The sequence below is a fragment of the Lissotriton helveticus genome, chromosome 7 (assembly GCF_964261635.1).
Source record: "Lissotriton helveticus chromosome 7, aLisHel1.1, whole genome shotgun sequence".
Lineage (NCBI taxonomy): Eukaryota > Metazoa > Chordata > Amphibia > Caudata > Salamandridae > Lissotriton > Lissotriton helveticus.
In genome coordinates, this window is record NC_136068.1 from 1,861,411,476 (window position 1) to 1,861,433,820 (window position 22,345).

The following is a 22,345-nucleotide window of genomic DNA, read 5'->3' on the forward strand; positions in this document are numbered from 1 at the left end:
ATGGCTTTATCCATGGCTTTAGCGACCATTGATTCTAGTTTTGAATCCATTGAGGCATCAGGATTAGTAGACATTGTTTAATTAATGTAGGTTGAGCAGTTAACAGACGGTCCTACCTCTAGTGCCTTTAGTTCTGCGTCGAGTAAGCTCAGAATCTCATTAAATGTCCACTTTTTTTTTTTTTTGTTGTTGTTGTTAGTGATTGTTCGTAATAGGGGAAGCAGGTATAGAAAGGCAGGGTCGCGACGAAAAACGGAGGCGAACCAACTGTCCAAAGTTGTCGGTAGCCGTGACAACGACGTGAAAGTCGTGTCGGCAAAGGTCCTTTCCTCTAATGGACGTCCCCTCCGCGGCGCGTGTCAGAGCGGCGCCGCGGAGGGGGGAGAAGGCGGAAAGGAGGCAAGAATGGCTCGGGGATCGTAATCCCAAATATTCAGAGCAGGTAAGGCGGGGGAAGCCTGTTAAAGGCTGTCGGGCGGTGGGCGGGCGGCGGGCAGGTTCAGAAGGAGACTCGGCAAGCGTTCGCGTTCAAGAGACGCGAGCGCGAGCGCTGAGGCGCCGAAGCCGGGTCTACGCCCCAGTGAGGAAGGAGACGCTACGAGGGGGTAGCAGGCAGTGTCAAAGGTGACGAGTCAGGGGGGAAGAGTGCAGGCTCGGTAGGGTAGTGCGGAGCCCTAAGAGGCCATACCAGGGCACATACAGACCAAGGGCATAGTACAGTCCAGGCACTCAACAATAGAAGCTCAGAATTCAGGCATTCAATAGTAAAAGCTCACAAACGCATAGTAGGGTCAAGTGGACCCAGATATGCCAACAGCTTAACAGAATATAGGTATCAGTAAGCACGAATAAAGGGAGTACTTATCTGAGTGAGCAGCAGCAACAAAGAAGGAAGATGGCTGTGTGCTCACGTGCTATATACCTTTTGTTAGAATGTTCATAAGTTCTCTATTCTCTTCATTGTTACTGCTGAGCTGTGGCAATAAAGGAGAATTTGCATAATGTTGGCCTCCGTGTCATGCCATAAAATTGACATCTTATTAAGGGGGCATTTAATTAGCTTCTCAACGTTTTTCATTTGCTGTGCAGTGTTAGATGCGTATCAGTTACTTTTGAGCAACCATAAGAATGAATTCTAATGGAGGCATTTTCAAACTGGGGTAGTCACCAGTTTGATGACTGCCGATGACGAGCATTGACCAGATAAGCGGGAGGGATTGTCAGCAACAGTATGGGTGATACCGTAGCTTCCATATGTTTCCATTGCTAATATTAAACTCTTCCACCAGTTATTTGCTTGCAGATGTCCATGTTAGTGGTTGAGTGTTGAGGGATCTTGCAGGCCCATTAAGTCAATTTTATGGCCGCCACTCAGTAAGTGAAACTTTGACCTCATACTCTGCACAGACCATGCATCTATGGTGGCCAGTGGGATGGAATTTAATTTCAAGTCAGGTTAAACAATTGTAATGTGAGTGGGGTTATGCTCTCAAATATTATCAATCATCAAGCGCCTTAAGGCAGTAGAAGTTCTCTTCTTTGAGGTTATTAAGCATGCTTCAAAAACATCAATGATCTGTTCTAGTGATGGTGGTTTAGCAGTCCATAGTGGTATTTATATAAAGAAGATTGGAAACAAACTGGAAAATTGCATCAAGTTGATAATGATACTCCGACAACAACAGTTCCCGATGATGGGCGGAGCTTGCCAGCGCTAATGGTGGACGCGTAGAAGCAGACCTCCGCGCCATTGCCCCTATAAATCCTGCATCCTGATCCTCTATCGACGGAGCCTTGCCCCCCTTGCGAGGGATATACTGCATCAGTAGCCTGCGGCCCCTCAGGTGACGACTCGTGCCCTCCCGCGGCCACCGGCGATGAAGTTCTGGTCGGGAGCGACGCTCTCGTGGACTGGGCCGCGATCCTCGGCCTCTCGTGCGAGGCGGCCCCGGAGTGCGTAATAGTGCATGCCGCCTCCCGGAGGAGGCGGACCCGGACCCCCGGACCCCCGGGACCCAACACCGAGCAGAGACCGCGGCGGTCGAGAGCTGCCACCAGGGGCAGACAAAAGGTGAAACGTGTTGCGGGGGGTCCGGCGGGCGGCCCCCTGTTGACTGCCCACCGGGAGCCTGGACTTTCTCTGGCCGGACTGGCGGGTTGCCGGCACCGCTGCCCCGTCATTGGAGTAATTGAGATCGGCAATTCCCTGGCACCCTGGGGAGCGGCTGATTGCGGAGAACCGGCGTGTTAAGCGTGCAATTTGCAGACTGCCACGCTTACCTCCACGAGTGAAGAACGGCTGCTGTGAGTGCCCCCTGTCTCCCTACTGTTCTCTCCGGATTGGGGGGTGAGTGTCAAGGCCTCGGCAGCGCAGCTGGAGTGGGCAGTAAAGGGAGTACGCGGGTGACTCCACGAGGCTGTGGGAGACTGGTGTGGCCTGGTCCCCCTCCCCCCCTCCCGCCATATTGCAACAAACGCTTGCGGCTCCCGGTTCGGCTTGGGAGGAGTCAGCTCCGGTGCTAGAACACTCTGAGGCACTGGCGGTGTGACCTACATCGTACTCAGCGAGGAGGTGGAGAGGACCGGTGAGTGTGTGCTGGATCCAGATTCTAGGGTGTTAGTCCTCACCCGCAGCAGCGGCGCCATTGTCCGGGATCAGGGACCCTGAGGGGAGTTCTGCACGACCACGTCCACGCTCCTGGCTGCTGCAACGGGGAGGGTACTCATCAGCCAGACGATAACAGCACGTCCAAACCCTCGCTACTGCGGCCCGAGCGGAGCGGGGACCACGGGACACAAAAGGGGCCCATGCGGGCCGGTGTAGGCCTAGCCGCGTGTCTTACTGTTACACCATCAGATCATCGAGGGCAGCTAGAAGAGAGTGCAGCGCTGGGAAGACGATAATAGGGGGATTGTGGGGCCGGTTGTACGCCTGGACGGAGAGACCGATGCATGCCGGCTGAGTGGTCTGGAAAACCCGACTGGCCAGTGGCTGCACGAGAACTAACTAGGGCATACCAGACGACTAAAACACCCCCTCAACCTCTGCTGTTGACCGAGAGAGACTGGAGATCTTGGCATTCGGCTGTTCCACAATGGGCAAGGGAGACAAAACCCAGTCCAAATTGATGTTCGACCAACGGTGCACGAAGGTCCCGGATTCAGAAGCTCCGGACCCTTCGCTGCGAGGCGGGAGCCCGGAAGGGTCGCTGTGTGCAGAGATTAAGAGCATTCTGTCAACCATGGAGAAAGGTCTGCAGGACAGTATGGCCTCAATTGACTCGAAGATAGATGCCCTCACGTACCGCATGGACCGAATGTCAGAACGAATAGACAAACAAGCGGAACGTATTGATATGTCTGAGAGGCAGCTCACGGAAGTGGAGGAGGCGCAAATGGAATGGGACAAAGACCGCAAACAGTTTAGCAGGCTTCTTCAAGTCATTCAGGATAAGTCGGAGGATTTGGAGGCTCGGTCGAGGATCTCGAATATCCGCATTACTCGGAGACGACACAAACTGGGAAGATGGAACTCATTGTGGAGAAGCTCCTGGTCACTCTACTGGGAGATGATGTATTCTCCCCGATGTTTATAGTGGAGAGGGCCCACCGCACACTCGGGCCATGGCCGCGCACGGGTGCGCCCCCGAGGCCGATAATAGCCAAGCTACTAAACTACAGAGATAGAGACGCTGCGCTGAGGGTGGCAAGAGACAAGGGGAAATTACAGTTCGAAGGTATGGATATCTCCTTGTACCCGGACTTCACTGCGAAAGTGCAGGAGGAAAGACGACACTTCGCCCCACACAAGAAACAACTTCGGGAACTTGGATTGGACTATGCCATGTTGTACCCGGCGAGGCTGCGGATAAATAGACAGGGTCACTCCGACTTCTTCACGGATCCGAGAGAACTCCAGAAATCGTTGAAGGAATGGTCCAAGGAGCGACGAGGCAGCCCTTTTTTTTCCTTTTCGGGTTGCAGATATGTTCGTCCCACTAGCTGTGTTTTTAAGGCGGGTTGCAGATATATCGTAATGACAGTGATTGTTGCTTTTTTACCATGTAATGCGGCCCATGCAGACTTGTGGGAGAATACGATTGTGACCCCGTGGGGTGGGGAGGTGGGCTTTTGTTGATGAACACTACAGGGGTACTGGTGCCGGGGCGCTTCGGACAGTTGTATTGCTGCAGTTCTGTTACTTGCATCTCCTGGTGACCTCTGCCCTGGCGCTTTTTGCTCTGCAGGTCCCTAGTGGGCCTCATTCGGGGACTGTTCTTTATGATTTGAACCTTGGGAGGGGGGAGGGAGGGAAGGTGTACTGTCTGGCCAGGTTGGGGGCGGTCGGCTGTGGGAGGGGGGAAGGAGACGGTGGGGTTGTTCTGTTGTTTGGGGGGGACTGTTGTTGAAAGACACGCCTTCCGGTCCTGTTGGTCAGGGATCGCACTTGTCGAGGTATGCACGTCGGATCCTGATGTTCAGGTTCCAGCAAATGGCGATTGTTGGCAGTTTGTATGTACACACGGGATGGCTGATACTGGAATGAATACTGCGGATGATGCTCGGGACTCGCTAAGGGTGATGACATGGAATGTGAGAGGTCTGAATGACTATCGCAAACTGAGAAAGGTTCTAAGTTACCTGCACAGACACCACATAGATTTGGCACTCCTACAGGAGACTCACCTTCCACTTGACAGTAAGATGCTCACTGACAGGGGACTTGGGGGTAATAGTATAGCCGCCGGGTTTACCACACATGCCAGGGGTGTGATCACATGGGTTAACACTAAATCTAAAATACAACTGAGGGCGCTTACAGTGGACCCTGCAGGCCGGTACTTAATCTCTAGGTGTGTGGGAAGAGGGCACGGCCTGATAGTGGTCAATATCTATGGTCCTAACTACGACTCCCCAGACTTCTATCATGCTCTAGCTACACAATGTAGAACCTATGTTGGTCTGGGGGGGCGACTTCAATTTAATATTTGACCCAGGGCTGGACAGGTCTGCGGGCCCAGACCGCCGACCATCGGCTGCGGCCACATTAATGCACTCAGAGCTAACGAAGCTTGACCTGGTTGATGTTTGGAGGAGTAGACATCCCACGCAGGGCGGATATACACATTACTCAGCATATCACAACATTCACACCCGGATTGATTACTGGCTAGTGTCTCAAACTCTTGTCAGACACGTTAAGGGATGTATGATACTACCGCGCACCCTCTCGGACCACTCCCCGCTCTTACTAATTTTAGAGACACCGGGTAAGAGAATTCCCCCCTTCACATGGCGCTTCCCCCCTTACTCCTTATTGGACGATGTGTTCAGAGGAGAACTGGCAGAGGAAATAGACAACTTTTATGCAATCAATGTGGGGACCGTAGACAGTTTTCAGATGGTATGGGAAACGTTTAAAGTGTATATATGAGGTATTGCCATGTCTAAGCACTCTAGTGTGCTGAAATCTATAAGACAGCGGTGGAAGACGTTGGAAACCCGACTGGCTGCCCTCGAGGCGCAGCAGCGAACCTCTCCGGGAACAGACATATCATCGCAGATTAAGATACTCCTCGCTTAATATAACGAGGAGGCGGACAGGGAGGTGCAGCATATGGGCAAGTACGCCTCGGCACGCATTTACGGGGAGTGGGACCGTCCCGGCTCTCTGTTGGCTAGAATTATACGCAATGATAGGAAACCGCTGGTAATTGATGAGCTGGTGACCTCGACAGGGGAAGTGATTCAAGGGGAGGAAGAGATACTAGAGGAGTTTAAGAATTTCTACTCCAGTCTGTACAAATCCAGATCCTCTCAAGTAGAAGAGGAAATCGACGATTACCTGAGCTATATTAAAATGCCCTTTCTGACTAACACGCAGAGGGAATTCTTGATGTCACCTATACAAAGGGATGAGATTACAGAGGTGCTAGAGGGGATGCGCTCTGGTAGTGCCCCTGGAGCGGATGGGCTGACTGTGGCCTTTTACAAAGCTTTCAAAGATAAACTTGTACCCTACTTATCCGCCCTTTTTGATGACATTTGTGTAGAGGGGAGCATGCCTGACACCATGAGGGAAGCCTTGTTGATCACTATTCTGAAGCCAGGGAAACCGGCCGACCAATGTGGCTCGTATAGGCCATTATCGCTGATCAACGTGGACACCAAATTATATGCCAAGGTGCTGGCCACCCGTCTTGCGCTCCTTGCGCCAGAGCTGGTTGCACCGGAACAAGCCGGTTTTATACCCAGCAGAAACCTCACCTATAACATCCGGACAGTGCTAGGGACCATGCAACATGTGCGCCAAGAGAACAAAGCGATTGTGATCTTCCTCGACATGGAGAAGGCCTTCGATTCCGTCGAATGGCCCTTCATGATCAGAGTACTACGGAAGCTGGGGTTAGGAGAACCCTTCCTCCAAATGATCGGAGCTTTGTACCATAGGCCCACGGCGAGAATGCGGATGGGTGACCGTGTCACAGCCCCCTTTGAGATAAGTTGAGGTACCAGACAGGGCTGCCCTCTGTCGCTCTTGCTGTATGCGCTGGTTGCGGAACCGTTAGCATGCGCCATCAGGGAATACCAAAGGTTGGAAGGCATTAACTTTCCTACGTACAACTTAGGCATTTCCACCTACGCGGATGATACACTGCTGTACATCCGTGATCCGGAAACGAACCTCTCATCGGTGTTTAGAGAAGTAGTGAAATTCGGTGCACTTTCAGGTCTTAGGGTGAACTGGAACAAATCGGTGGCGTTCCCGTTAACTCCAGTTACGCTGCAGTTCGAGATGGAATACCCACTACAATGGACGTCGGAGCCGGTCAGGTATTTAGGCATCCAGCTGCACACGGACCCTGATGTTCTCATACGGGAAAATTATGGGGTAGCCTATACGAAATTGGTTGAGGACGTGGACGCCTGGTGCAGGCTCCCTCTGTTCCTAATAGGATGGATAGCTCTTATAAAGATGATCGTTTTGCCCAGATTTCTGTTCCTCTTTAACAACCTACCGGTGGTCCTGTCTAAGGCCTTCTTCAAGACTTTGACGCAAACGCTTATGTTATGTTATATATGTTATATGTTATAGTGATTTGTATATCAGACTCGCCTGGGGCGGCAAGCAGCCCAGGGTCCAATGGAACGTTTTGATGCTTCCCTATGAGATGGGCGGGCTGGGTGCACCGGACATGGAACAATATTACAGGGCTGCACAGGCCTCACATCTCCATACATGGATACATGGGGACCCAGCTATTCCTCATGTGACGCTTGAGCGACTGTTTGCAGAACCAACCCCTTTGCCGGCTACGGTATGCTGGCCACTAGATCGCAGGGTCGGCAGGCTAGATTCTGTAACGGCTACGAACCATGCCTGGCATGCCCTCTCGCGGGTGCAGGACTGTGTGCTTCTATACTCTCCCCTTATGCCGATTGGGTGGGCGCTATGGCTAGCGCCGCTGGAGGAGAAAGGCGTCGTGCGAGCACTGGAAAGATTAGGCGTTGCTAAGATGGGGGACTTATTTGTTGATGGGGTGGTGAAAACCTGGGAGCAGATTACCGATACAGGAGTGGAGGCCACACTGCTGCCGCGCTTTCAGTTTCACAGGATCCGTAGTGCCCTCGCTGATCTCTTGGGTCCGGACTTGGCTGAACCCCCGGAAACCCCGGAGCTTACGTACGTGATTAAAACTGCTTCTCCCCAGAAAATGGTAACAAATCTGGTGAAGATAGGGACCCGACAAAAGGTACATCAGCTCTCGAAAGCTAGAATGGCGTGGCAGGATGATCTGCAAATGCATATTGACGACGACATGTGGAAATACTGCTGCTCCAACACGAGGAAACTGTCCCTAAATGGAAGACAGAGCCTGATCCACTTCAAATTCCTCCAGCGCGTATATTACACCCCAGAGAGGCTATGTAGGTATGGCCTCAGACAAACAGCGGAGTGTGAGAGGTGCCATGCGCAGCTGGCAGATTTCATGCACCTGGCGTGGTCATGTCAAAGTGTTAATAAATTCTGGCAGGAGGTGTTTCTGGACATGAGTGAGATACTGGACACAGACCTACCCCCTAACCCTGCGCTGGCTCTGCTGGGATATTCTAGGACGCTGCCGGTGGCTTTGCGCCGGCTGACAGATATGGGTCTACTGATTGCCAGACGGGTTGTTGCCTGCTGCTGGATGAGAGGCCCTCCCCCGACCAAAGCACAATGGGTCAGGGACATGTTATACTGCTGCACACAATCAGAAACTTATAGTGAATTGCTCCCACCCATGAGTTGGCCTAAGAACTTTTGGGGCTTGTACCAGACATATCTGCACAGCAGAGACAGTGAGCAAGCGGCACTGAGTGAGACACAGGTGTGACAGGAATGCCTGACGGAGGGCGCGGGGCATGGTGAGGGGGACACTTGAGGCACCTATCATATATGCAACTATGGGGAGACGTAGAGGAAGCTGGGAGGGGGGACATGTGTGTTGGGCGGGATTGGGGATGTCGATAATATACCACGGAGGCGGGCACTCTGCAGTGGTTGTAACTCTGTGTGGGTCCCACGGTGCATGGGGGACGAATGGACAATGGTGGGAACCCGGGCTCATCCCGGACTAGCCCAATAAAGTCGAGTAATAGAGTGGTCGCTGAGTGACTGGAAGGCGGTGTGAAGGCTGTTAGTTGGGGGCTGGGGGGACGGTTGGGGTCTGAATCTGTTTTTCTGCATCATAGGCTATCTGTCCTGATACACGTCCGGGGGGATGTTTCGGGGGCCCGGGAGGGGGAGTGTGTGCACTGTTTGAATGGTGGGAGGGCTGGGGTGGGACAGAGGCATTGTGGGACTCCAGAAGCGTCCTACGTTTATGGTTTTTCTTTATATTGCATGTCTTGCCCCACATGCTGCCGCCGGACCTCCGGGTTGTCGGCTCATCGGCTGTGTGCGATCCACGATGTGACATATGGACCTGATATACTCCCCTTAATGCCGGCCCACCCTGGGTTGTAGGCGGATGGCTGTATGTGATGCCTTGTTTCTTAATAAAAGCCTTTAATAAAATTTAAAAAATTAAAATAAAAAAAAACAACAGTTCCCGACATAAACTATAACTTTAAAGAAAACGGGGCACATGCATCAAGCTATTTTGCGATCCTAAACAGTGCGATTTCCCAAAAACCGGCCATTTGCAATCGAAAAATGACCTTTTTCAATGCATGAAAGTGTTTGGGATTCAAAATTTCTGCCGATTTCTTAAATTGCAATTGCATTTAAGGAATCGCAATTTGCGATTCCTTAAATGCAATGCAAGAAACAATTTGAAATAGCAATTTCGCTATTAGGGGTCGCAAATTACCAAAAATAAAAACTGGACGGTAATTTGAGAAAACATGTTGGTTTATGGTGATAGATTTATGTCAGGCATTTTTCTCCATACCGTTGCATGAGGACAGCCAATTTTATTTGCATTTAGGATGGATGACCGTTTGTTAACATAGTGTCAAATCCCTCACGGGTATACAGAAAGTCCCTCTATCTTTAGTCAGAGACTGCAAAAGAATCTTGAAGGACTGGTGATGCCTCAGAACTCAGTCCTATTCCAGTATATTGATGACCTTTTGGTCGCTTCGGAGACTGAGGGTGCTTGCAGGATTGACACTGTGGGTTTGCGGAATCACTTGGCAGACAATGGACACAAAGTGTCCCCAAAAAAAGTTCAGTATTGTCTGCCTGCAGTTCAGTATTTAGGTCACCGGATTGAGAAGGGAAAAAAAAGAGTGTCACCAGAACGTATAGAGACGATTCTGGAATTTAGAGTCAAAGTGACCCCATTTCCTCAGAGGGCAGACTCACACCGGCAGAACTCTCATCCTGCAGCGGCTGAATCACATTTATGCAGGAAATTTTAAGCTCAGGCATGTGTGTAAATCTATGTACATGGCAAGCTCTGACCACTGAATTACCTCTTGGTTGGGCCAATGAGTTTCGTGCTTTTTGATTGACCCAATATTTGTAGCCCCCCCCTTATTCAATGGAGGTTACTTTTATTAATACAAATCATGCCCATTCTACAGAGGGGAAAATGGTCAAAGGTTCCTTTCTCTCTTTGCCTAAAAAGTTTTCATCCATCCCAACCACTGTCTGAGATGTTCCTTGTAGCACGAGCCAGTCTAACAGCGGTGGGCTTTGGGAGCAGCTTGAAGTGGGAATGCTGATGTGCAGCACTGTTCTCTGAAGAGATGTCTCCTTTGTTGTTGAAGGTGACGGGCAAGGTGATTCCAGATATGCAGGTGTTTGCTAGCCTCCTCCATACTCACCTGACGGGAACAGCTGTACAGGTGGTTCAGTACAGGTAAGCAGAACCGTGATGTGGTGGCATCTCCAAGGGTGATTATTAAGGCTTCTGGTCAGCAGGAAAATGATGATGCACCAATAACAAATTGCATATATTGTTTTATTATCGTTAGCATTTACAATTGTTTCTCACAATGCCGACCTCAAAAGGATTTCATTGTTTCTTGTGTTTTTGTTACCAGACTTCAGTTTAGTAGTCCAAATGTCTCACAGTGTTCATTATTGAAATTTTCAGGTTACTGCTAAATATGACATGAGAGAAAAAACACATACTGCTTTTCTTGTCCCACATAAGCTCACCCTCATATAAATAAAGGAAATGCAGTCTGGGGACATGCAAAATCGTATTTATTTATGCGTTTGTGTATAGTGCAAACTTAACCCGAAGGTGTCAGAGTGCTTTTACAATAGAACCAGTTACATTACATACGGGCTTCAGAATAAATGAATAACATAAAAGATGCAAACAGATAAACTCTAAACTCACACAAGAATGGTAGAAAGTACAAAAATCGACTAGAAATACAAGTGGTTAGAGTTGAATATATACAAGTTGCAAATTCACTCAAGATTACATTTTAAGAAGCAATTAGGGTTGGACAATTATTTATTATATATTTACAGAGCATGATCTTCTCGCCGTTTTTCTGCTAGGCCGTTAGGGTGCTGGTGCACTTATAGGCAGGGAACTTGGGCCTGGAGGGATCCCCAAGCTGGTGATGGCTGTATTGGTAGAAGGCCGGGAGGGGGTGGGCAGATGCAGCATGGAGGATCCACAAGCTGATCTTGAGTTTATGCTGGGCTCCAGCTGTGGGACGGGGGAGAACGCTCAGGGCAGGCGGATCCGTGCCATGAAGTTAGGTCTCCTTTTGGGTTCAAGCACCCACAGCGGTACTGGGTCCCGACCTACAACCCACAGGGTCAGTCCTCGAGGCACCCCTGGGGGAGGGCACTCTTGCTACTCCATTGCTCCTGCTAGTAGTCTCAGGCTCCGGGCCTCTCTCACCAGCAGGCCTCTGGTGCCAATGGGTCTCGCTAGGCTGGAGTCACAGCCCTCCTCCGCTATCTTGAGGGCCGCACGCATCTCTGTGGCCATCAGCCGCTGACTGCCATAACCAGCGATGTTCGTTGCTGTGGACACGGCACTCAGCACTGGTGGGTCCTGAGGTATTCCATCAGAGCTCTCCAGTGCTCTCCGGGCCCTTGTCGCCTGCAGGATGGCAACAGAAGCGGGGACTCCGGCGGGAACTTACCCTGTGAACCTCCTACAGGAGCACCGGGAGCAGAAATAAGCAGGCATGTTTGACCTACTTTTGGCTATTGATGCTGGAGTCCAGGTCAAGAGTTAAGCCTTCTATACCAGTGACCCAATGCCAGATGTAATAAAAATGGGACCTGATACAATCCGTCACTGGTGTTAGTGCGATAAGTATTGCCTATCCCTAGCTGTACACTCAAACAAGGAGCATACAATGCATATTTGGGTAATTAAAGGCCATAAATCGTAATGTCGTAGTTTTTACCACCAGTTTTTGCCCCAGGAAACGTCGATAGGGCTGACCTGCTGAATTTCTCTGGGGTTTGAGAGGTTATTACACCCTGTATTTACTGGGTGGAATAAAATCTAAACAACTCATAATTTTGATATGTACAGCAGAAGTAGTTATCTCGTATCTCTAATTAGAATTGACCCCTTGTAATTGAGGTACATGATTAATGTAGCAAAACTGTTGATTGGTTTCTTGAATGTTTTTTTGTGTTCAGAGTCATTTGATTAATTGTATAAAAATATATATATAACTAGAAAACTAGAGAAAAACTAAAAAATATACCAAGTTGTATAAGAGAAATGCAAATGTATTTGAGAAATAAATAAATGCAACTTTAGATGCCACATTTATTAACAGAAACGTATTAAACAAATATTGGCCAATCTCAAAATATGATGGAAGGTAATATTAGAATGCATCGACAGTCATATCCAACTCAGAGGCCATACATAAAGTACAATATTAGTCACTACTTCAATACACATTTATTACATAAGTATTAAGAGGCTTCCAAAAAAGGTGAAGAGCATTAGTCAATTTTTATGGCTTTAATTAAGTAGATATTTGTGCATTTTCTATTAAAGTTCATCATGTATGGACAGGAAGCAATTTAACATCCTTATAATTAGTGGTAATGGATTTAATACCTGACAAAAGAAAAAAAGAAAAAAAAACAGTGTGGTTTGACTGTGCATATCTAGGAGAAAAAAATCTAATGAATAATGAAAGTATCATATAAAAGACATACAAGATATCTCCAATAGTCAAAGTTTGTATAATAATCTCCCAAACAGTCTTCCAAAATTCAAGCATAAGAGACATAAGTTGTTTCAGGAAACTCTCTTTGTGTTTACAGTGCAAACAAACTGCCGAGACCACTAAATTGCTGCTATATAATGTATCTGGAGTGAAGTCAAGTTCAGTCAATGGCTTTATTCTGCCATAAAAATATAACCTTATAAGTAAAATATAAATATGCTAAAAAACACATGCTACAAAAAAAACCTGCTAAAACAACTTGGTTTCATATTAACATCCTTAAAAAAGATACAGACTATTACCTCACCTCAATACATTTAAAAGATCTTAAGGACAAAGGGCCTGATGTGCGCAGCTTTTTTTTGGTCACAAACGGCACGATTCGCAGAATTTGGCTGTTTGCGACCAAATAAAAACATTTTCTTATATACAAAACCCAATTTTGCGATTTTGTAACCTATTAATGAATCGCAAAATGGATTAGCTATTCGGTATTAGGAAGGGGCATGTTAAGGGTGTCCCTTCCTAATAGCGACTCACAGCCCTATGTAGAAATGTTTAGGAACCGAAATGCGGGCCCAAAACATTTGCTTTTTAGCACCAATTTCACTTTGGTGCTATCTCATTCACAAACTGGCAGCCTAACACCTGTAAGCTCCATGCCACGAAATTATCCTGCGGCCCTAGAATTATATCCAACCCCTGCCATCACTGGATCGCCCGCGCTCTGCTGCGGCCTCAACCTCAGCCACTGCTCTCAGATTGTGCTTTTCAAATTTTTGTGGCTTTCGATCTCAATTGTTTGTATCATTCTACTCAGACCGCCACGCAATAATCAGGCCACACTGATGTTTAAGGCGTAAAAGGCCATTTATTAGGACCAGGCTGCACAAACCTAAACAACAACCAAAATACACAATAATCAACAAAAACTCCCCCCAACATCAACTCACCTTCATACATTAAAGTCTCACCTTCCACTCCATTACCCATTCCATCCTTCATCCCTTTCTTCCGATCTCTCTTAGTATCCTGGCATTACCTTCATGCCTCCGGTCTCCCCGTCATTCACTCCTCCCCCACGAGAGGTGGGTGTGCCCATTAGTGACTTCCCCACCCCTTCCAAGTACTGCCAACCCTGCAGACTGTCCTAAACTGGCACACTCTGCCAACCCTACCCTCTGAACCCTAATAACTGTATGGTGGGTGGGAAGCCTTAACAAAAACTTTCCCACCCAACGATGCCAGAATGCAGGAAGAGGAAGTCGCCTTCCTCTCCTGCATTCTTATACCCAACGCCCAAGCCACACCCCTACCCCCAGCCTGGCCCTCCCCGCGCGAACGACCCCAGGGGAAGACTAGACTGCGTCTTTGCTTCCCCTGGGGCCCTGCATCGCGCAATAATTAGGCCACACTGATGTTTAAGGCATTAAAGGCCATTTATTAGGACCAGGCTGCACAAACCTAAACAACAACCAAAATACACTATAATCAACATCAACTCACTTTCATACACTCCGGACTCACCTTCCATTCCATTCCACTCTATGACCCATGCCATCCTTAATCCCTTTCTTCCGTTCTCTCTTATCATCCTGGCATTACCTTCCTGCCTCCATCCCCCCCATCATTCACTTCTCTCCCCTCAAGAGGTGGGTGCGCCCGCTAGTGACTCCCCCACCCCTCCCAAGTACCGCCAACCAGGGGAACCTCCTTTAGGGCGGTTACCTGCCCCCCTGGGGATCCACTGTGCATCTTTCGCCCCCATTCCTCCAAGCATTCCTGTGACACCATATCGCCTCATTCCACAACTTACTGACCACACCCCTCATTTCCACCATATAATAGGCGTTCCCCATTGTCAAAAGATGCACACCATCATCCCTAAAAAGCAGTCGTTCCTCCAGTCGTAGTCCAGGGTGCGCTATCACCTTAATGTCTCTGTCTTTGCAAAAAACCCTCATAGCTCTGTTCAATTTCCTGCAAGCTTTCTCAACTGCCCTATGTTTGATCGCCCCTTTCCAATTCCGTCGTGGGACAAATTCAGTCCATGCAATACAAGTTCCAGACACAACTCTCTGCATCAATTGTAGGAGCGCCAAACCCAACAGCTGCATCAAGTAGTTCTCCCCCAAATGAATGATCAACAGATCCGGGCATCCTTTCTGAGGGACCATCTTCGCGAGCCAGGGCAATAGTGCCCCCCATCGCATCCCCCCATTCTTCCACCAATGCACTTCATGTTGTTGTCCTCTGAGTTCCATGATACGGCCGTACACCTGTTGGTCTGCATACTTGGAGGCCCAGTGCACAAACGAATGCCCCACAATCAATGTGACTGTCTTACCCCCCGGGCCACACACGCAACCTACGAAAGAAAAATACATTTGTAGACATCCTGAAACACAGCTCCCCCTAACCCCCATGCAACCCCAAGCCCCAGCCCAGGACCCTACTTCCGGACATAACGTTCACAACACCAAGACTTCCACCTGCCAATCCGCCAGATCCTATCCCATGACCAACCCAACCGTGCTGCCGCCGTTGCTGCTCCAACGCGGAAGCAATGCGTCACAAATACAGACGGGCCCAAGCAAATCCCCAGGTGACCTGCATCCAACCTGATCTACTCATACCTCCTGCCGCTTCTGGCCCTTGTCCCCAGCAACTCAGAGACCCTGAAAGAACCCAAAAACATCCATACCATGCACAAACGGAAAAGGCGAACCTCAAAACTGTCATAACAACACGACGGTAAAACCTCAACCAACTTGACCAACAATTCAAATGTAACAGCTTTCCTCAATGCCCTCCCCCCCCTCAGCTCCCTACCCTAACCCCTGAGTACCCTACATATGACCACGTCCTTTGTAGGGTGAAAACCGAAAAACAAGCTACCATTAAAGGACGACCCGCCAATTTCCCAGCAATGGTCGCGGCCGATAACCCCCTGTCAATGCAATGTAATAATTTTATTTTATTTAATTTAACAAATTTATTGAGTGCACAACTACCCGTAGGTGTCTCAGCGCATCACCCCTTGCTCCACCACTGCACGATCTCCATATGTCACATCTTGTCGTCATCCCATAAATGAGCCAAACTCCGCCCACGCCAGCCTGTAGGTCCGCTTCGTTGAGTCTGCCACAGAGTTCTCTACCAGGCCTAACACCCTCACTTCCCCAAGGAAGCCAGGATAGCTTGACTCCAGTAGTGTGGAGAGCATGGGACTCACGTCTGAGCATGCTCCTCCCACTCGGGCTGACAAATGCAAAAACAACAGTTGGTGGACAGAATGCAGAACAATGTCATACATTCACCCCAGTACAGAGATCTGGGCCTAAATTCATCGTTTTTTTTGCACTCCACACCACCCCAGTTCAGACATGGCCATATGCAAATCAGCCTTGACCCTGTGCCTCATGGGAACAGTTCAGCCCGAACTGCTAAGCCATGTCTTTCCTGGACCGAAATCAAGTATCCTAGGACCGGTTTCTGGCGACGGCTGATAGCCAGAAACCGGTCCTAGGAGTAAAAGTGTAACCACACACACACACACACACACATGCATGCACCCATGCCACCCATGCCACCCCAAAACCCATGTCCACCCTAAACCCTAAAACTACCCTTACCGACCAAAAACCCTTTCCCACCCTAAACCGTAAAATTCCCCTTTTTCACTCTTTTGTATACAGCTATAAAGGAAAAGAAATGGTGGCAGTGGAATATTCAAAACAGCCAGCACCTCCGCTAAGTTTGCATTTAGGTCAGTTCTTATATCTATTTCATTTACAGCGTGCTCTATGTCTTAATACCGTGCCACCCACAGTAACCCTTAATACATAATGGACATCTCCGAATATATCAGTCAACTTCGAAACATAGACAGAGCACAGCACCACGTATGTATACAAAGATCAAAGCGCCGGGAATCTGGATAAAATGGTCCAGAACTGTTCTGGACCACTGTATCCGGATTCCCGGTGCTTTGATCTATTCAATTAGACATGTTTTTTGAACCGTGAATACACATCATTAGAAGCCTTGAAAAAGTCGCGAATGGCAACGAAACACGTGTCGGCTGTAGCTGTACCAATATTGAAACTACAGAAACAACTGTGATGAAGATTGTTGGCTGAAATATCCACGGACTCGATAATTCTCGTTTCAGTGCCTACTCGAATCATGGGTTCACACTCTGCAGCTCTGGGCATTAGCCTGCTTAATCTCCACTACGCCCCCCCCCCGCGGCGGGATGCCTGGCTTTCACCTTGGGGGAAGCCAGGACGGGTTCCCAAGGCAAGCGCCGAGATGCCTACGGGTAATCGAGCGCTATATAAGAACGCATAATAATAATAATAATAACAGAATTTACCTCTCTGAACTTTGTATTAAAATAATTCTGCTGATTGGGATCAACGGGCCACATGCATCATTGTAGGAATTTGCGATTCCTAAATTGCAAAAATTAAGGAATCGCAATTTAGGAATCACAAATTCCTATGCATCAAGAAATCGCAAAAGTTTTTGCGATTTCTTAATTTTCCTAAATTGCGATTTCTTAATTGCGAATCGCAATTAAGGAATTGCGAATCGCAATTAAGGAATTGCTTAGGAATCAATGGGAAGGCATTCTCATTTTGCGAATTCGCAATTAAGGAATTGCAAAATGAGAATGCAAATTCAAGGGTGCAGGGGGGGTCCAAAGGACCCCCCCTGCACCCTTGATATGTCACATAACTACATTTTACTCACATACATGTCCCAAGGGCATGTGTGTGTGTAAAATATAGTTTCAAAAATGCACTTTTGTGCATTTTTGAAACTTTTCGCAAATTACCATGAAGGTTTACTTCATGGTAATTTTCCCCTTCCTAATTGCGAATACGCAATTTAAAAAAAATCATGCATAGCATTTAAGAAATCACAAAATTTGAGATTTCTTAAATGCTATCGCAATGTAAGAAATCGCAAAAAATTTCGATTTCTTAAATCGCGAAAAATGAGAAAAAAAATGATGCATCCCAAAAAAGGTTTTTGCATTCGCAAACGGCCGAATTTTGCGATTCGCACCGTTTGCGAATGCAAAAAAGCTTGATGCATGTGTCCCAATCAGCTGTATACATACTTGGTGCTGTGCTCTGTCTATGTTTCGAAGTTGACTAATATACAGCTATATATTTAGATATACACTTATAACATACATCCATATATACTTACACATACTTAACTTTAAAACTTTTTTTACAAATATGCCTTTACCATTCATGCCTTTACAACGAAATACATTGCAATGGCATGCTTGGTAAAGGCATATTTGTTGCAAAATCCTGCTTGGTAAATACTTGCGTGGTAGTGTCGCCTGCGCACTTAAGCCTGTGTGGTACCGGCTTTGTGTTAAAGGCTGTTTCCCCATTCCCATGATTTAATTTCCTATGAATTAGATTTGCTGTCGGAGCAAGCAAGTGTCTGTCTGTTTGGTTGATTCAAATAAGAGTAGGTTATAGGCAATCCAGGGGCAAATATAACTGGGCCTGAAAGTTCAGATTCCAAATATTATTGTCTGAGAGGTTTTGTTATGCTATGCAAGTTAATGTCTCTCATAGGGCTGCCTGTAGCTGAATGGTTTCTGGGGTCTTGATCAGATTCGAAGTTGTGGTGTTACATCAAATGTTGGTGCTCTCTTCAAAAGCTGGTGTAAGAGAATTCCAGAATATAAACTTCATGGATATAAAATCTGTGCTATCACATTTAGAGGCCCTATTTTTTAAACCTTTTTTTCGGAACCATTTGGCTGTCTAAATCTAAGGGGAAACTCCTATACACCCAGCCCAAATTTAATGTTTTGAAGATGCTTTACAATGCGAAAGTTCTTAACAGCCTTTCATTTCTACAAGGAATGGAACCCAGATTGGCTTCTTGGGCCGAGACATGACCTACGACTTCAGCCTGCAAGAGTTCAGACACCTGCCTGCGGTCATACCTATCAAAATGGTAAGTGCATTACCTGAGACTGAATGAACTGTTATTATCAGTGAACTACCTAATTCATCTGGAACACACTCCTTCAGGGGTTTCATTTGGTATTACATTCCACAATTACATTCGTGCTTAACAAGTTTGTCCATCAATCTAATATGCTGAATTAATTTAACTAAAAGTATTTCTAGCAGCTCAGTTTTCTACTGCACATCTGTCAAATAAACTATTAACAACTGAAATAAATAAAACATTACAGGCTAAATGTGGTAAGGGACAGGTTATAAAAAATGATTGCAAACAGTGCAGTGGTATGTGACTTGTCTGGTAATGTGCAGTGCGCCCATCTATTACTAGGTCACTTTGTAAAATCTGTAGTCATGGGGGTTGCAATGTGATGTAACTAATCAATATTGATTAAACAGCTCACTAATTGCAACACCCGGTGATTAGCTACAAACACACAGATAGTGGTCTTCAAGGAACAGCAAACCACTATTCCTGTGTTTGCATTCTCGAACGGGATTCTTACTTAACGCAGCCCATGTCCCTAAAGGAGTCAGTGTTGCTTTAAAGAAAAAAAAACTACTGGCCCAGATTTACTAACATTTTGCGTCAGGGTTGCACCACTTTTATGGATCCACAATGACGCAAAATGCTAGTAGGTATTTACAAAGCTAGGCAGGGGGCAATTTGCACTAGCTTGTGTGCCTTTCTAAATAAATTAACAAAATGAAGTGTTCCATGGGTGGAGCATGGGTGTTCCTGTGCATTCATCCATGAATGTCATGCAATCCCAGATTTACAAGAGTACTTTTATGGCTGCAGACACTCCACACTCGTGTTGGAGACACTGCACATAAAAAGATAGGCCTGTCCTATCATTTTATGTGCAGAGTTCTCCACTACTAATCGTAGGAAAGCTCCAGGACATTTAACCTGCGCTTCTATTGGAATTCTATAACGCATATTAGCAAGCCCATAATCGCCATTTTAGCGGCAGTTTCCTGCCGCTAAAACAGCAATCATTTTAACGAGGTTCTTGCTAAAATGCCTCTAAGTTCCTCAGGATCAATAATCAAGGGGTTATTTAGAGTTTGGCAGACAGGGTTGACATTGATAAATGTGGAGTATTGCCATAGCTGCTAAACTGACGGTCGGTTTGTTGTTGAAAAAACCATCATGTCATGTTTCCACGGATGGGGTCCTAGATGGATCTGCCAGTGGAAGGTTTATACCAAACACCCAACAGACATCAGCCATTGCCCTAAGGAACTCAGACTGACCTATTTAAGTTCTAGGTTGGGAATTTGTTTTGGAAAAAACTAAGATTTTGCAGAACGGTTTTAGGAAAGCCGAAAGGTTTGCTGAACACTTGCTCAAAACATTGCAGCCATTCAGCAAACCTACATTGTGTTCAGAGGAGCCGCCAGGAAGTCACTGAGTTCTTCACCGGGAAGGTGGAGATCTCTCAATATTGAGAGTTGTTGTCTGCCGATGGGTGAGGTTATAGCCCCCTTTGCCCTGTCAGTACAGCCAGTTGCCCACCAAACTTTACATAACTCCCTTTGTCTTCGTATTTTTGTTACATATGCTGCTCTTTCACTGTAACATTAAGATCAACAGCAAAACATAGGGGTATATTGACAAGAACGAGTGATAACTACCGCAAGTGCAGCGTAACGCAATTTTCAACATCGCAGCCTATCGTGGGAAAATAACCCTGTGTCAACGTAGAATTTACAACACCAGATAGACACCAGATAACGCGCCAAATGGCCACGTCAAAATAAACACCACGCCAAAAAAATGCGAAACACGAACGCCCAAAAAGTTGCGATAAGGCTAATTACGATACAAAAAGCCGTGAAAACCAGCGGCAGGCCTGCAAATCCCACGCGTCTGGCGAGACAATGCACTATAAAAGCAACAAAAACAACACACCAGAAAGAATCCAATGTGCGCAGAAACATGGATGCACCCTGACTCAGCGCAAAGGCCAATGCGAACCCCACCAGCCCCACAGACCACCAGCAAAGAACAACGGGGTCAGCGATGGCCACGGAGAAGAGGGAGAGGAAGCCGGAAAACAAGACCAGTGGAGGCGACAGGACACTACCAGCAACTGACCCACAATCAGACTACCTTGAATGCAGCTGGAGTGTCGAGGGCGCCAATGGAGGGGCACAAGAGGCACTGGCATGACGTGAAGACATAAACCCAAGGCCCAAAGCAGCTGCCATCAGGAAGGCAGCAGAAGTGGCAGGGGGTGGGAGTCCTGCACCACAGGAGGAGCTGGAGGAAATGGAGGCCATTCATCCTAGTGGAGACGGTGCAAGGAGGTGGGAGTACGGACACAGCTTGAGAGGACCTGACACAACAAAAACAGGGTGAGGAAAGCACAGGGACGGGGGGGCCGGGGGTAGAAGGGCACAATGGCACACATGCACAACGACGTGTAGCACATTTGCACACCCACAATTACCCAGGGCCATGTACCCCATCCCCGTGGCACACTGCAACACACACACATAGCAATCACAGCACTTTCCTTGACAATGTGTCACAAAGTGCAACCCCGACACTGCAGAACAGGGGACACAACTGGGTACGCCTATGCGCAGCAACAGGCCAATCGTATTTGGACACTGCCCCCCTCAAATTGCCAGCACCGCCCAAACAGTCACAATGTACACGATCTGCATGTCTGCAAGAACAATGCACCAACATAAATGTCAACACAATGTCAACATGCATCTCACCTTCACATTGTAGAGGGACAACAACACCTCCAGCAGGGCAGAACAGACAACCCATCAGTGATGCCGGAGACGACCACCACACCCTCGACACCGATGCCACACAACAGCCCATGGACATTAGATGCAACCCACCACCAGGACCAGGGCAGACAAGCTACTTAGAGGAGAACCCAGCCCCTGCAACAGATCACACAGACTGAAGGATCCGCAATCAGTTGACTCACAACATGTCATCGACCCACACATGGCACCCCAATGCCAGGTGCCAGATCACCAACAGGAGGTGGCCGAACAGGTGCGGGTGTGGTCAGAACCCATGGCAGGCGAACTAGATCACAGACGTGGGTGTCTATTACCCTTCAGGGACCACCCACATCCCACATAGGAGACCCACACTGCCATGGAGACACATGCAGATGTACGCTCCAGGACAGAACCACGCCCAGGGGAACGCACACATAAGTCACACACCCACGTTGGCTCTGCGTACGACAGCCCAGTTCCTTCCCCTTACGAATTGAGAGGGTGACGACAAAGCTTCATGTCCAAGCTCTAACACGCTGCCAGTGGAGACATGTCTGCATCCACTGTACACAGCACAATGTATTGTCGTAGGGCCTAGGGCCCTCATGCAGACAGCAAGACCACGGGACACACGCAGATATGATGATGACCTGGCTACGGGCTCGTGCACCCGGACCCTTTATTAGCAGGGCCACAGGTACAGTGACGCCTGTGTTGGATGTGTGTGGGGTAAGTGCAAGCCAGCCCATAGGGAGGTGATGGTGCTGGCAACAAATACAATAGAGAATACTATGAATACGGAAACAGACAATACCAGCATTACAGGGACAACTGCGGAGCATCATGGAGGTAGCCGGAGCAAGTCCAGGGGTCACACAATTAGCAAACAGAAGTGTCCGTGAGTTGCAGTGCGC

General features: G+C 47.9%; 1 protein-coding gene across 1 annotated transcript in view; it reads left to right on the forward strand.

The window, feature by feature from the left end:
* The window catches only part of LOC144770841 (DBH-like monooxygenase protein 2), a 323,758-nt gene that overhangs the window by 158,230 nt on the left and 143,183 nt on the right, over positions 1 to 22,345 (forward strand). Inside the window, exons 7-8 of the mRNA XM_078655624.1 lie at positions 10,261 to 10,352; positions 18,564 to 18,660. Of these exons, the coding sequence (XP_078511750.1) occupies positions 10,261 to 10,352; positions 18,564 to 18,660 (189 nt within the window). The remainder of the gene's footprint in view (positions 1 to 10,260; positions 10,353 to 18,563; positions 18,661 to 22,345) is intronic.